At 41.7% G+C, this 17,114-nt stretch overlaps 1 protein-coding gene across 4 annotated transcripts in view; it reads left to right on the plus strand.

The window, feature by feature from the left end:
• The window catches only part of TLE4 (TLE family member 4, transcriptional corepressor), a 151,450-nt gene that overhangs the window by 126,372 nt on the left and 7,964 nt on the right, over positions 1-17,114 (plus strand). For all 4 annotated transcript variants that reach the window (XM_059071164.2, XM_059071165.2, XM_059071168.2 and 1 more), the window contains 3 exons: positions 1,139-1,271; positions 1,642-1,835; positions 2,343-2,419. In XM_059071164.2, the coding sequence (XP_058927147.1) occupies positions 1,139-1,271; positions 1,642-1,835; positions 2,343-2,419 (404 nt within the window). The remainder of the gene's footprint in view (positions 1-1,138; positions 1,272-1,641; positions 1,836-2,342; positions 2,420-17,114) is intronic.

The following is a 17,114-nucleotide window of genomic DNA, read 5'->3' on the forward strand; positions in this document are numbered from 1 at the left end:
CACATTTTTCCATAGGACTTTTACCACCAAGTATATGTGTATGTTCAGTATTCAAGTGGAATTGACAAGTACTTTTAGAACAGAGCAGGTTCACTGACTTTGTTGGTGATGGATGTTTTGTGACTCTTTTTGCAAGGATAGGGGGAGGGACATGAGGAAATTGAGTGAAACGAGTCTCAGCGAAGACAAAGAAATATATACTGGGGTTACAGAGATGGTTTTGTCACCTGTGGTTTATGGTAAATTTAGTTTTTGGCTTGGATGTGATTTTGTTGCTAGCTTTTTTGGAATTACCAAGCTATATATGATTGCAATAATTTTCCCTTCCTGTCTAAAAAGTAATCTGTCATTTATAAAAGTCTACCTTGACTCACACCACAAATCAGAAACGCACAAATAAAACTGCTTGCAAGTCAGGGTAATCTCCCCATACCCGCTTCTTCTGTGGCTGTATAGTTAATTGCATTTTTATGTAGTGTGCCTTCCTTTTTCCTCACCAGTTGTGTCCTTGTAACATAGCATTAAAAAAAAAAAAAAAAGACGAATTCCGTTTTCAAATAACCTTTTGAATTCACAGCTGAGGGAAAGAAAATTCCTCAGTTTGTCTGCAGTTTTGGAGAATGTGTCTGGCACAGGGCTAGATTTAAGTTTTTTTCTGTTGTTTTCTCTTGGCCTTCCGGCCTTGTAATGGCAGCTCCTCTGTGCTGATCTCTGTGATGATTCAGGCTTGGATCTTTTTCAACGGGACCTGTTAACCAAGGGAGCCTCTTGTGGCACAAACCATCCATCAGGAACCCAATTCAAACCACTCGGTATTAAAGCGACCAGCAAGTGGCCAGTCACATCGGGACGTCATGATTTGTCAGTGTCTGTCTAACTCAGACCAGTTTCCTGGAAATGGTCTACTCCGCCCCAAGTTCAGCTTTGATTTATGTTCTCTTGAACATTGGTTTTGTGGTCTCAGGAAACACTTTTTGTTTTTTTGATAGCTCTTTTTAACTAATGAAAAGAGAGGCCCATGCTAAAGAATCTTTTCCATTTCTTTTTCCTTTTCTTTTACTCTACCTTTTCAAATGTGTAACATAATTGTTAAAATTATGTTCTAACTAGCAGTGTATTCCATTACATCTCTTGTTAGAATGAAAAATCTACCACTCCTGTGTCGAAGTCCAATACCCCTACTCCACGAAGCGATGCACCCACCCCAGGCAGTAATTCCACTCCCGGATTGAGGCCTGTTCCCGGAAAACCGCCAGGAGTCGACCCCTTGGGTTAGTGAGAAAAAAGTTTCTCTACATATTTATGCTTCCTGTTTTTAAAGAAATCAAAGCAATTTAAAGAGTGTTATACATTAAGAGTACTAATGACCAGAGTTGACTGGCTGTAAGTTCTTTAATCCAAATTGAGCACCTGGCACTACCATGTCTGACACATAGTAGGTGTTCAGTAAGATACGGGGAAGACATGAACCCTGATGAAGGCTTGAATGACTTTTGAGAATATTAAAATAAGCTTATTTGAACTTTAGATCCTACTTTTTAACATACGTAAGAATGTGTTGCTCCTGATATACATTATACTTCATTATTATCTCATGTGTGTATCATTGGTTTTTCTCCTTCCTTCCATTTGGGTCTGTAGCCTCGAGCCTAAGGACCCCAATGGCAGTACCTTGTCCATATCCGACCCCCTTTGGAATCGTGCCGCACGCTGGGATGAATGGGGAGCTGACCAGCCCTGGAGCTGCCTACGCGGGGCTGCACAACATCTCCCCGCAGATGAGCGCCGCCGCGGCCGCTGCAGCCGCAGCCGCGGCCTACGGGAGATCGCCAGTGGTATGTTTGTGCGCTTTTACAGCATAAAAGTGTTCCAGAGCGCAGAGGGTTGCCACACGTATTTTTTTTTTTAAGAAAGTTTATGAAATTTGAGGGATTTATAAAGGGACCTGTGTGTATTTAAAATTAAACTGCATGTAATCATATTGTGAGATTCTTTTTCTTTTGTAAGGTGAGGGAATTCTTTTGTTTTATGTTCCTTTTTTTAAAAGAAATTTTTAAACCTACAGAAGTAGAGCAAATAATATAGTAAATATAGTGAACCCTTCATTTCCATCATGAGCTTCAATAATAATACTGTTATTTTCATGTTTGTTCCACCCCCTAGTATGTTACTGTGAAATCATGAACATCCTGTCATTTCATCAATCAGTACTTGTGTATTTATCTCTAAAATCACATTTTTAAAGCATCTGTTCTCCTAGGATTTGGAAAGATACTGAGTAGGATGAAATGAGTTGATATAACCATATTTGTTTTTGTTGTCTTGCTTGGGAAAAATTTTAGGTTGGATTTGACCCACACCATCACATGCGTGTGCCAGCAATACCTCCAAACCTGACAGGCATTCCAGGAGGAAAACCGTGAGTACCTGCCTCTGCTTTGTGCTCACTGTGTGTCTGGGCCCTCGCTGGCCCTTTGGACTCTGAGCACTGCTAGACGGTGTTGGCAAGTTCCTGTGTCTTCTGGGGTGGTTTTGTTTTTGTTTTTTGCAAAGTATTTTCCATTTTCTCTTAGCACAAAGGAAGAGGTAATGAGGTAGGGTTTTGTATTTTCAGTTTAAAATCTCAAGCTTCTAATATGGAAATGCAAATTGCTGAGGCATCTCCAGCAGTCAGGTCTTCTCTACATCTGTTACTTATTGCAAGGCAATTCTTTTTGTTGCCCTGGAAAGAAGAAGTTGTCTTATGTGCAAACCTAGATGCTCAAAATTTGAGCATGTTAGGAAAAGACCTGCCAAACTTCAAAGGCTGAAAAGAAGGAACTGTGGTCTGACGCTCATTTGTGTTTCTGGAAAAGGTGGCTTGTTCAATTGGCTTCTTGTCCTGTAAGCTGTGTATTTAGAGCCTCTGTTTTCATGACCCCCTAGAGCTATGAAGGCAAGACACATCAGCTGTTCCAGCCTCTTCTTGTGCATTCTAACCTCTCCCCATATGTCATTCCTCATCCTTCATTTTTCCAGTGCACCTTTTTATTACTACCTGTGCACAGTTCTCTTGGCTCTTCGGCTTCATCTTCACAATTGGTGCTCACAATTTATGCTTGTTCAATGAATGAATGAAGACATGTGCCGATCTCTCCCTTCACTGACCTCCCATTGCTTGTTTATTCACTGCTATACACTCAGACACTTAGTTGTCACCCTGTTGTTTCCTGTGTGTCTTCTTTGCTCCCCATGTTGCTGGCTCCACAGTGTTAAACATGCCTGACCTTGACCCTTCCTTCACTTTCCACCTGATCATGTTCTTGGCCCTTCCTTCTGTAACTTCTCTACACACTCTACCCTAAATTTCCCCATTGCATCAAACACATTGTGGGCTCAGTAAGTGTTTGACTGATTAATAAGGGAGGCAAGGCAAATTAGACTTTGAGTTCCTTGAGAGTTGAAGGTATAAATATCAATTACCGTAAAATTCTGTGTACCTGTGTGTGTTCTGCAAATAGTTGTTGACTGACAAGTCTTGTTGACCAAGAACCCTGGTGTAGGGCTTCCCTGGTGGCGCAGTGGTTGAGAGTCCGCCTGCTGATGCAGGGGACACAGGTTCGTGCCCCGGTCTGGGACGATCCCACATGCCACCGAGTAGCTGGGCCCGTGAGCCATGGCCGCTGAGCCAGCGCGTCCGGAGCCTGTGCTCCGCAACGGGAGAGGCCACAACAGTAAGAGGCCCGCGTACCGAAAAAAAAAAAAGAACCCTGGTGTACTTGAAGGTAAAAGTTTGGTCTGTTTCAAACAGTGACTAAATAACAAGGCCATAGGATTAGTCAAATAAACTGAATACCTACAAGTACCATATGAACCTGTGGGGATGGAGACGTTCCTTGAGGGAAGCAGTATCATCCCATTTTCAGGTACTGTAGAGTTACCACTTAGTTAACCGGCAGTTGCACCCAGAACTATCGTGTAACCACTACCAGATGAGGTGGTGCTTCTCATCTCTGCTGCTGCCCAGTGGCCCCGAGGGGTGAAAGTGTGTTAGGTGTATCTAAAGAAGCAACAACAGTCTCAGTGTGGGGATTTGGGCCAGTTGAACCACTGTAAAATCCCAGCTGGTCTGATTCAAGAGGCACTTCTGAGCCTTGAGCTGGGCTCCCTTCCTTCCCCCAGTCTTGACACATAGCATTATAAAATTGTTGAGATCCTTTTGGGAGGAAGGTTGATGGGTTTCAGGATGGCTGAGAATTTTTTTTTTTGAATTTTTGAATTTTATTTATTTATTTTTTTACAGCAGATTCTTATTAGTCATCCATTTTATACACATCAGTGTATACATGTCAATCCCAATCTCCCAATTCATCACACCACCACCACCCACCCACCACCACTTTCCCCACTTGGTGTCCATACGTTTGTTCTCTACATCTGTGTCTCTATTTCTGCCCTGCACACCGGTTCATCTGTACCATTTTTCTAGGTACCACATGTATGCATTAATATACGATATTTGTTTTTCACTTTCTGACTTACTTCACTCTGCATGACAGTCTCTAGATCCATCCACGTCTCTACAAATGACCCAATTTCGTTCCTTTTTTTTGAGGCCAAACTGCACTGGTTTGAATCGCACCTCTGCCACTTAATTTTTTTTTTTTTTAACATCTTTATTGGAGTATAATTGCTTTACAATGGTGTATTAGTTTCTGCTTTTACAACAAAGTGAATCGGTTATACATATACATATGTTCCCATATCTCTTCCCTCTTGCATCTCCCTCCCTCCCACCCTCCCTATCCCACCCCTCTAGGTGGTCACAAAGCACCTAGCTAATCTCCCTGTGCCATGCAGCGGCTTCCCACTAGCTGTCCACCCTACGTTTGGTAGTGTATATATGTCCATGCCGCTCTCCCACTTCATCACAGCTTACCCTTCTCCCTCCCCATATCCTCAAGTCCATGTTCTAGTAGGTCTGTGTTTTATTTTATTTTTATTTTATTTTTATGGCTGAGTAATATTCCATTGTATATATGTACCACATTTTCTTTATCCATTCATCTGTCGATGGGCATTTAGCTTGCTTCCATGACCTGGCTATTGTAAATAGTGCTGCAGTGAACATTGGGGTGCATGTGTCTTTTTGAATTATGGTTTTCTCTCGGTATAAGCCCAGTAGTGGGACTGCTGGTCATATGGTAGTTCTATTTTTAGTTGTTTTTTGTTTGTTTGTTTGTTTGTTTGTTTTTTGGTACACGGGCCTCTCACTGTTGTGGCCTCTCCTGTTGAGGAGCACAGGGTCCAGACGCACAGGCTCAGCAACCATAGCTCACGGGCCCAGCCACTCCACAGCATGTGGGATTTTCCCAGACCGGGACACGAACCCGTGTCCCCTGCATTGGCAGGCGAACTCTCAACCACTGCGCCACCAAGGAAGCCCTATTTTTAGTTTTTTAAGGAACCCCCATACTGTTCTCCATAGTGGCTGTATCAATTTACATTCCCACACACAGGGAAAGAGGGTTCCCTTTTCTCCACACCCTCTCCAGCATTTGTTGTTTGTAGATTTTCTGATGATGCCCATTCTAACTGGTATGAGGGTGATAACCTCATTATAGTTTTGATTTGCATTTCTCTAATAATTAGTGATGTTGAGCAACTTTTCATGTGCTTCTTGGCCATCTGTATGTCTTCTTTGGAGAAATGTCTATTTCGAGTTTGTGCCCATTTTTTGATTGGGTTGTTTGTTTTTTTAATATTGAGCTGCATGAGCTGTTTATATATTTTTGAGGTTAATCCTTTGTCCGTTGATTCATTTGCAAACATTTTCTCCCATTCTGAGGGTTGTCTTTTCATCTTGTTTATGGTTTCCTTTGCTGTGCAAAAGTTTTTTAAGTTTCATTAGGTCCCATTTGTTTGCTTTTATTTCCATTACTCTAGGAGGTGGCTCAAAAAAGATCTTGCTGTGATTTATGTCAAAGAGTGTTCTTCCTATGTTTTCCTCTAAGAGTTGATAGTGTCTGGTCTTATATTTAGGTCTCTAATCCATTTTGAGTTTATTTTTGTGTATGGTGTTAAGGAGTGTTCTAATTTCATTCTTTTACATGTAGCTGTCCAGTTTTCCCAGTACCACTTATTGAAGAGGCTGTTTTTTCTCCATTGTGTATTCTTGCCTCCTTTTTCAAAAGTAAGGTGACCATATGTGCATGGGTTTACCTCTGGGCTTTCTGTCCTGTTCTATTGATCTATATTTCTGTTTTTGTGCCAGTATCATATTGTCTTCATTACTGTAGCTTTGTAGTACAGTCTGAAGTCAGGGAGTCTGATTTCTCCAACTGCGTTTCTTTTCCCTCAAGACTGCTTTGGCTATTCAGGGTCTTCTGTGTCTCGATACATATTTTAAGATTTTTTGTTCTAGTTCTGTAAAAAATGCCATTGATAATTTGATAGGGATTGCATTGAATCTGAGGATTGCTTTGCGTAGTATAGTCATTTTCACAATATTGGTTTTTCCAATCCAAGAACGGGATATTCTTCCAATACAAGAATATCTTTCCATCTGTTGGTATCATCTTTAATTTCTTTCATCAGTGTCTTATAGTTTTCTGCATACAGGTCTTTTGTCTCCCTAGGTAGGTTTATTCCTAGGTATGTTATTCTTTTTGTTGCAATGGTAAATGGGAGTGTTTCCTTAATTTCTCTTTCAGATTTTTCATCATTAGTATATAAGAATGCAAGAGATTTCTGTGCATTAATTTTGTTTCCTGCAACTTTACCAAATTCATTGATTAGCTCTCGTAGTTTTCTGGTGGCATCTTTAGGATTCTGTATGTATAGTAGTATCATGTCATCTGCAAACAGTGACTCTTTTACTTCTTCTTTTCCAATTTGTATTCCTTTTATTTCTTTTTCTTCTCTGATTGCCGTGACTAGGACTTCCAAAACTGTGTTGAATAATAGTGGCGAGAGGGAACATCCTTATCTTGTTCCTGATCTTAGAGGAAATGCTTTCAGTTTTTCACCATTGAGAATGATGTTTGCTGTGGGTTTGTCATTTATGGCCTTTATTATGTTGAGGTAGGGTCCCTCTCTGCCCACTTTCTGGACAGTTTTTATCATAAATGGGTGTAGAATTTTGTCATAAGTTTTTTCTGCATCTATTGAGATGATCATATGTTTTTCTTCAATTTATTAATATGGTGTGTCACATTGATTGATTTGCATATATTGAAGAATCCTTACATCCCTGGGATAAATTCCACTTGATCGTGGTATATAATCCTTTTAATGTGTTGTTGGATACTGTTTCCTAGTATTTTGTTGAGGATTTTTGCATCTATATTCATCAGTGATATTGGTCTGTAATTTTCTTTTTTTGTAGTATTTCTGTCTGGTTTTGGTATCAGGGTGATGGTGGCCTCATAGAATGAGTTTGAGAGTATTCCTTCCTCTGCAGTTTTTTGGAAGAGTTTGAGAAGGATGGATGTTAGCTCTTCTCTAAATGTTTGATCGAATTCACCTGTCTTCACCGGTCTGGTCCTGGACTTTTGTTTGTTGGAAGATTTTCAGTCACAGCTTCAATTTCATTACTTGTGATTGGTCTCTTCATATTTTCTATTTCTTCCTGGTTCAGTCTTGGAAGATTATACCTTTCTAAGAATTTGTCCATTTCTTCTAGGTTGTCCATTTTATTGGCATAGAATTTCTTGTAATAGTCTCATAGGATGCTTTGTATTTCTGTGGTGTCTGTTATAACTTCTCCTTTTTTTCATTTCCAGTTTTATTGATTTGAGTCCTCTCCCTCTTTTTCTTGATCAGTCTGGCTAATGGTTTATCAATTTTGTTTATCTTCTCAAAGAACCAGCTTTTAGTTTTATTGATCTTTGCTCTTGTTTTCTTTGTTTCTATTTCATTTATTTATGCTCTGATGTTTATGATTTCTTTCCTTCTGCTAACTTTGGGTTTTGTTTGTTCTTCTTTCTCTAGTTCCTTTAGGTGTAAGGTTAGGTTGTTTATTTGAGATTTTTCTTGTTTCTTGAGGTAGGCTCGTATTGCTATAAACTTCCCTGTTAAGAACTGCTTTTGCTGCGTCCCATAGGTTTTGGATCATCATGTTTTCATTGTCATTTGTCTCTAGGTATTTTTTGATTTCCTCTTTGATTTCTTCAGTGATATCTTGGTTATTTAGTAACGTTTTGTTTAGCCTCTGTGTGTTTGTGTTTTTTTACATTTTTTCCCCTGTAATTGATTTCTAATCTCATAGCGTTGTGGTCAGAAAAGAAGCTTGATATGATTTCAATTTTCTTAAATTTACTGAGGCTTGATTAGTGACCCAAGATGTGATCTATCCTGAAGAACATTCGTGCACACTTGAGAAGAAAGTGTAATCTCCTGGTTTTGGATGGAATGTCCTATAAATATCAATTAAATCCATCTGGTCTATTGTGTCATTTAAAGCTTGTGTTTCCTTATTAATTTTCTGTTTGGATGATGTGTCCTTGGTGTGAATGAGGTGATAAAGTCCCCCACCGTTATTGTGTTACTTTCAATTTCCTCTTTTATAGCCGTTAGCAGTTGCCTTACATATTGAGGTGCTCCTATGTTGGGTGCATATATATTTATAATTGTTATATCTTCTTCTTGGATTGATCCTCTGATCATATGTAGTGTCCTTCCTTGTCTCTTGTAACATTCTTTATTTTAAAGTATGTTTTATCTGAGATGAATATTGCTACTCCAGCTTTCTTTTGATTTCCATTTGCATGGAATATGTTTTCCCTCCCCTCACTTTCCGTCTGTATGTGTCCCTAGGTCTGAAGTGAGTCTCTTGTAGACAGCATATATATGGGTCTTGTTTTGGTATCCATTCAGTGAGCCTGTGTCTTTTGTTTGGAGCATTTAATCCATTCACGATTAAGGTAATTATCGATATGTATGTTCCTGTTATCATTTTGTTAATAGTTATGGGTTTGTTTTTGTAGATCCTTTTCCTCTCTTGTGTTCCCCACTTAGAGAAGTTCCTTTAGCATTTGCTGCAGAACTGGTTTGGTGGTGCTGAATTCTCTTAGCTTTTGCTTGTCTGTAAAGCTTTTGATTTCTCTGTGGAATCTGAGTGAGATCCTTGCCGGGTAGAGTAATCTTGGTTGTAGGTTCTTCCCTTTCATCACTTTAAATATATTATGCCACTCCCTTCTAGATTGTAGAGTTTCTGCTGAGAAATCAGCTGTTAACCATATGGGAGTTTCCTTGTATGTTATTTGTTGTTTTTTCCTTGTTGCTTTCAATAATTTTTCTTTGTCTTTAATTTTTATCAGTTTGATTACTATGTATCTCGGCGTGTTTCTCCTTGGGTTTATCCTGCCTGGGACTGTCTGTGCTTCCCGGACTTAGGTGGCTATTTCCTTTCCCATGTTCAGCAAGTTTTCGACTATAATCTCTTCAAATATTTTCTTGGGTCCTTTCTCTCTCTCTTCTCCTTCTGGGACCCCTATAATGTGAATGTTGTTACGTTTAATGTTGTCCCAGAGATCTGTTAGGCTGTCTTTATTTCTTCACGTTCTTTGTTCTTTATTCTGTTCCACAGCAGTGAATTCCACTATTCTGTCTTCCAGGTCACTTATCTGTTCTTCTGCCTCAGTTATTCTGCTGTTGATTATTGTATTGTTCATCCCTGTTTGTTTGTTCTTCAGTTCGTCTAGGTCTTTGTTAAACGTTTCTTGCATCTTCTCGATCTTTGCCTCCATTCTTTTTCCGAGGTCCTGGATCATCTTCACTATCATTATTCTGAATTCTTTTTCTGGAAGGTTGCCTATCTGCACTTCATTTAGTTGTTTTTCTGGGGTTTTATCTTGTCCCTTCATCTGGTGCATAGCCCTCTCTGCCTTTTTCATCTTGTCTTTCTTTCTGTGAATGTGGGTTTTGTTCCACAGGCTGTAGGATTGTAGTTCTTCTTGCTTCTGCTGTCTGCCCTCTGGTGGATGAGGCTATCTAAGAGGTTTGTGTAAGTTTCCTGGTGGGAGGGGCTGGTGGTGGGTAGAGCTGGGTGTTGCTTTGGTGGGCAGAGCTCAGTAAAACTTTAATCTACTTGTCTGCTGATGGGTGGGGCTGGGTTCCCTCCCTGTTGGTTGTTTGCCCTGAGGCGACCCAACACTGGAGCCTACCCAGGCTCTTTGGTGGGGCTAATGGCTGACTCTGGGAGGGCTCATGCCAAGGAGTACTTCCCAGAACTTCTGCTGCCAGTGTCCTGTCCTCATGGTGAGACACAGCCACCCCGCGCCTCTGCAGGAGACCCTCCAACACTAGCAGGTAGGTCTGGTTCAGTCTCCTGAGGGGTCAGTGCTCATTCCCCTGGGTCCCGATGCACACACTACTTTGTGTGTGTCCTCCAAGAGTGGAGTCTCTGTTTCCCCCAGTCATGCAATCAAATCCCGCTAGCCTTCAAAGTCTGATTCTCTAGGAATTCCTCCTCCCGTTGCCGGACCCCTAGGTTGGGAAGCCTGACGTGGGGCTCAGAACCTTTGGTCCAGTGGGTGGACTTCTGTGGTATAAGTGTTCTCCAGTCTTTGAGTCACCCACCCAGCAGTTATGGGATTTGATTTTATTGTGATTGCACTCCTTCTACCATGTCATTGTGGCTTCTCCTTTGTCTTTGGATGTGGAGTATAATTTTTGGTGTGTTCCAGTGTCTTCCTGTCGATGATTGTTCAGCAGTTAGTTGTGATTTCAGTGCTCTCACAAGAGAGAGTGAGCGCATGTCCTTCTAATCTGCCATCTTGAACCAATCTCCATGGCTGAGAATTTTTGTTCCTGGAATGACAGAGATACACCACATGCAATTGGCAGATGACATCAAGAACCCCAAAGAGAGTGTGGTGTGTTCAACAGAATATGAATTTTGGAGTGTGACAGATCCAAGTTTGAATTTTGACTCTGCCAGTTGACACTAGGAAGGAAGTGACTTTATTATGAGCTTCAGTTGGCTCATCTTTAAAGCAGGGCTGGCATCTCCCTGATAAGGAGGGCATGAGGATGAGATGATATGGTATATGTTTAGCACAGTGTTTGATATGCAGTGGCTCTTGAGTCAACTGCAGCATCGTTCCCCCTTGAGCTTTGCCCAGGTTATTACCAGTCCTTGGATTGCTCATGCAGTAGAGCATGGTGGGGGGCTGAGACTGCCCAGGGAGGCTAGGCTGAGTCAATTCGACTCCTGTTCCTGTCATTGGTCTTCACCGAGGCACTGAGGCACATAAGTTCACACTCATTTATGCATATAGAGAGAAATACTTTCATTAAAGATTTTTACAGAGTTGTGAAACATGTAAATGTTTTTCAACAAGAAAACTATTTTTTGTGCTAGAACATAAAAAATAATAAATCACCTAAAGGCCTCCCTCACCACACACACAAAGTAACTGCCTTTCTCTCAAAAGACTTACAACAGTTGTGCATCTCTGTCCTAATTATTTTTTACATAAGAATTGCTAGATATTATCAAAAATTATAATTAAATGCATGTTCCAAACTAATTAATAAAATAGCATTTATTTGATAATTCACATTGAGTCCACTTGCTTATGCTGGTGAATTAGCAAAGGTTCCCCTCAGTAACTAACTAGAAGGACAGCAGAGTTTAATTTCAACACAAGCCAAAAGTGGACTTTTTTCCTCACTTGCTACTTACATGAGACTTTTATAAATAGCATAAAAGTATTTGATTAAAGCCATTGCACTAATTATATTATGGGAAATGACATGTGATTTCAGCCATAACAAAAAATCTCAGATTTATGGGTTTTAGGCTGCTCAGAATTCAGAAATTCTTCTCTGTTGTTTTTATTTGTTTTTATAAAGCAAGATTTTTCAAAATAGGAACAATTCCTGACACACAGCAAACCCTCAAGTATTTGTTGGCTTGCTAACCTGCTAGTGGGTTCACATGCTACTAGAACCCAGTCTTCTGTCCTCCTGCATGAAGTACTTCAGTACAACAGCCAGACCTTTCATTGTGAATTCAAGTTCTAGTTCTATCTCGTGAGACATTGGAAACGTGGGCAAGGTGTCGCAAAGCATGGAAATGATGAGTATGGCATTACAGAAGTGGGCCTCTCATAGAGGGAGGTGGAGGTGGGAAGGCCAAGAATCTTCTTGGCTATGCTGGGGTTTCTTTTTTTTTTTTTTATGCTGGGGTTTCATCAAAAGATGGTGATCCAAATAAAACAGCAACTTCGATACACATGTTTTAAACAGATAGATTTGCAGATGTCTGAATTGTTTGAAGTATAGTTTTGTCAGAAAGTCCAAACTTCCTTTCTTTTCACCATCTCCCTTGGAGATCAATCTTAGCTTTTAGTAGCTTTGCTTGCCGAGAGAATTTCTCTGTCTCCCTGCACCTATTCCTTCCAGCACTGTATTTTTAGTTCTTTGTTGGACATCTCAGCTAGGCATCTTGAGTGTGTATTCCTTGCACTACAAATTCATCATATTCACAAAGTGCTTCCCCAGACTAGATGTTCCTCCCAATTGCCTGGTTTTCAGAGTACCCTGTTCCTTGTTCCCTGAGTTCAGAAACTCAGTTATTATTGGCTTCTTCCTCACATCTCATTAGTTGAGTCCTACACAGTTTCATATCCAGTTACTTCTAGTGTGTCATCCTTCTCCTTGCCTAGTTCAGGTCCCCCATTGCCTCTCGTCTAGATTATTCAAAGAATTCTCTTATACCTTCTGTCCATTGTACTCCTTGCTACCAAATTTATTCTATGAGTGGCTTTGCCCCAGTAATGTCCCACTCCTCCTAAAAACACTCTTCAGTAAATTCTGTTTGTGAAATTCTCAGGCTGGCTTTCTAGGCCCTCCCTTTTATACATTGTGTGGGGTGTGTGTGTGTGTGCGTGTGTGTGCGCGCGTGCAGTGTATTTTATCAGGCTGTGCTTGGGCCAGCTCCTTCAACCACTTACTGTGTTGGGTCATGTTAAATAAATGAATTCCCCAATGAAAACCAATCCAGGACTTTCCCAGATCATTTCACCTCTTCCTTTTAGAGCTTCTCCCTCCACCTGGAACGGTTTTTCCATCTTCCTCCCTCTTTGGTAAAATCCTTCCATTCTCTAAAACCCATCTCCAGTACCATGTCTCTCATGAAACATAAGCTTTATTTTTGGTTTTTGAACCACCACAGAACTTCATCCTTCCCATCTTGCACCTGGTATTGTAATCATTTCTATACTTTTCTCATCATGCTTCCTAGATTACAAGCCACTTATGGGCAAGGCAAGTGTCTTACCTGATACTGTATCTCAGCATGATGTCTAAATCAGAGTATGTGGATAAGGAGTATTGATGCATTTAGTTAGGTAGAAAAAGAAAAGGTTTTCAAGCCTGGGCCTCCCTAATTTCTAGAAAGGTTGGCTTTCATTACACATTCCAGTACTCTTTGCTAGCTACACATCAAAGATTTCGTTGAAATCTGATGGTAACTATGTACTAGAGCTTTCTTGCTTCCAGTTTTGAGTGTCTTATATATATTAATAGAAGACAGGGGGCTACATTATATCCTTAATGCAATTAGGCTCTTGAAATTCTTAATAAGGGAGTTCCAGGAACATAGTAGGTGCTCACAGAGTGGTTGTCATTGAGTTGAATAATGTCATATTGAAAACCTCAAAAGAAATGGTTTGCCTGATTTCTTAACTATTTAAATTCTCAAGGCTCTTTAAAAACCATTTAGTTATTCTAGAGGGGAGAGAAGGGATGTCTTTTCAAGGAGATTATCATTAAGAATGTATAACACCATCTAAACTTGGAATAATCTTCCTTTTTCTTTCTTTAAGATTTAGTCGTCATGACCTCTTAATTGCTAAATCAATTAGCCTTTGTCTCCGTTGTCATCCCTCAGAATCTCAGCCTTTCTCTACAAGCATGACTGCCTTCCCCTCCTTGCCTGAACTGACGCCTGGCTCTCTCCCGAGGAGACCCCTTCACCCACAGCCCTCCAAGGGGTGCCCTTTCATTTACTTCACATCAGCAGTTGGAGCCAGTGGTAGGGCTGATAAAGGCTATGGTTGATTCCCTCCCCCACCTCCTGTTCCTTTCCAGTCTCTTCCAGAACTGAACTCAGTCTACCTTCTTGTGAAAACCCAACCCCTTTCAGGCCTGTGCTGTGGGTCTCTACCCCCTCCTCAGCCTTTTTGGGAGATTTCCCAATTAATTAAAAACTTGACACTTGGTCCACTCAGAGCCTGCCATCATCCTGGGTGTCACTGCTGTTCACAAGGTCAGCCCCCCAGTAACATCATCTCAGGGCTTGGGCCACATCACCTCTAGTGAACCTCTGCCCTTCTCGACTTCAGTTACCTACTTATAGACCCCAAAGAAGACCTTGTCATCAGCCCTCACCGTCACCTCCAGTATCCACGCATGCCATCCAGTACAGCCTTCTCTGCCTCTACCCAGAGAAATCTTGAATTGCAGATCCATTCCCAGCTTTCTAACTGTCCCCCAAGCCCTGGCTACTAGCTTCCCCCTAGATTGCTGCACTAGCCAGCCCCCTGACTAGTTTGCCCTCTTCCATTCTGCCACCTATAATCCATGCTTCCCCCAACAACCAGAACAGTTCGTTGAAAACATGACCTGAATCATGGCGCTCACTGCCCCACACACAAGTCTCCAGTGACTTCCCACTCCACTCGGAATAACAGGACGAACTCTGCCTCACAGCCTACGAGGCCCTTTTTCACATGGCCCCTGCATCCCTCTCCAGCCTGTCACTCTCCCTTGAGTGGCCCTGGCTTTCTCCCTCGCTGCTGCTTCTTAGACTTGCATTGACTGCCCCCTCCCTTCTCTACGCGTGCAAGACTAGGTCCTCCCTCAGCTCTCAGCTTGCACACCGCCTCGGACCTTGCTGCGTGCCTTCCGTCTCTTTTATCTGAAACTGTGTGTGTGTGCGTGTGTGAGAGAGCAAGCGAGAGAGCGAGCACATTTACTGCTGTCTGAGGTTACTGATTTATCAGCTTATATATTAGCTCTTTTCCCTTCTAGGATGTAGGCTCTGGAGGATAGGGACTTTGAATATCTTATTCACCTCTGATTCCCCAGCATCTGATAGTACCTGATTCATATTGGGTATTTAATAAATATTTTCTGACTAAGTGAATAGTGTAAGCATCCTACCTACCTCTGGCCTTCAGTGTACCATACTCCTCCTCATACCATCTTCCTTTCTTGGCCAAGGAAATTAATACCTGTTCTTTATATTGCAGCCCCATTGCCATGAATTTCCCTGTTCTTCTCACTTTGTCAAATTCTCAGAGTACGTGGCCTGTCCACTGTTCATAGCATTGACCATCTGACATTTTAATCTTTATATATGTTTGTATCTCACTAATGAATCAGCCCCTCAGCCCACCTGCCACCTACCCCCAGCCCCCAGAATGTAATTTTTGGAGAATAAGGGGTAGGTGGGGTTTTTTCTCTAGGTTGCATCCCCAAGTGCTTCTCACAGTGGGATAACCCAAGAAATATGTGATTGGCCATCTACTCCCCCTTTCTATGTTGTTGTCTCTCCTGATTATCCACCTCTCTGACCGCTCTTGCTAAAGGTCCCCTACATGTTGTAAGCATTTTCTTAAATTTTGTATCTCGTCTACTCATTACATAATCTGCCCCAGGATTATTCTTTTCTGCTCCTTTAGCTTCAGCTATCACTTCTTTGTGGATGAGCACACATTGATCTTTCTGATCTGAACTCTTCTGAATCACAGTGCTCCACTTCTGGTTGAGGTGCTTGGGTTCTCACGTGCCCTCAGGTTGAAGAAAGCCACACCATTCACCTCCCCACGTGTGTACACTTCAGTTGAGCTTCCCTGTCACCTTCACTGATGTATTGTGGCCAAGTAGCCACCTGGGTTCCAAGCCTGAGAGCCCTGCTCAGCATCTCTGTCTCCCAGGCCACGCATCCAGCATGTCTCCAAGTCCGTTGCTTCCACCACAGGAATATGTCTCTTGTCTTCCTAGCTTCCCACCACTTCCCCCTCAGCAGTCTGACATACTCCTCTTCTACAGCCCAGTTCTCACCCACCTCTCTGTGTAATTTACAGAGAGAGAGGGAAAGCCCTTTGCCCTCTGGTCCCCCAATCTGCCACAGCCGCATCCTTTCTGGGGACATTTGGGACTCTGTTGATGATGTCCCCTCAGTAATGGGCTGAATTTTGATGCATGTGGCTAGCCTGTAGACTTTTGCATTAAGGAACTGTAAACTGTTTTGATTCTAAAACTTCCCCAATAGGTCCAAGCTCCTGTCCTTCGTCTACCCACAAATGTTTTCCCTTGGTATGTCTTTCATAAACTTCTTCCCATAAACAGAGCACATTCTGAAGCTCCATGCCAAAGACAATGACATCATCTCCAAAGTGGGCTACTGCCCGTGATGGTTCCCCAAGACAGGCCCTGCTCCCTCCTGCCTACCACCAACACCTCCTGCCTCCTGAAACCCAACATGCATCCCAGCGGCCTCACTTGCTGACTGTTCCCTGACTTCAGTGCCTTAAGAATAGAGATGTCTGTTGAGGGAGATGCTTTAACTTAAGTTGCACTTTAGAGCCAAATGCTTTCACAACTGGAGGGTTTTCCCTGGAAATGACCTGGAGATGGAGCTACTGATAGGAACTCACAGGTGGGCCTCTGGGGCAGTCACACAGGATGCTTGTTTAGGTTCTAATTCCATTGGGAATAGGATTACTAGGATTTGTTATTGTCAAGTCTGATGAGACTTAATCCAAAAATTTTTTTTCATTTTTTGGTGGGTCATAGGCCATTTCAGTATCTAGGCCTAGATCCTCTTAACACCTTAAAACTTCATAATTTTAGCTTACTGATTTTCATTAGTAAGTCACTTGATTGGAGTGAAGTGATCTATAGGTTAAAATCCTATCACAGACTTCTGAATCACCTGAAGTAGAAGGCAGTGCAAGTTTGTAGAGTGCCCTGGAGAAGTAGTTACTATGCTGGGCATTGGTGATCTTATTAAATTCTCTAAGAAGCGTAGGTAGCCTTCACTCCATTTTAAAGATCAGAACCAAGTAAGGTTCAGAGAGGTTATGTAACTACTGATGTCACACAGCAGCTAGCGAAGA

This window comes from Kogia breviceps, chromosome 8, assembly GCF_026419965.1.
Source record: "Kogia breviceps isolate mKogBre1 chromosome 8, mKogBre1 haplotype 1, whole genome shotgun sequence".
Taxonomy (NCBI): Eukaryota; Metazoa; Chordata; class Mammalia; order Artiodactyla; family Physeteridae; genus Kogia; species Kogia breviceps.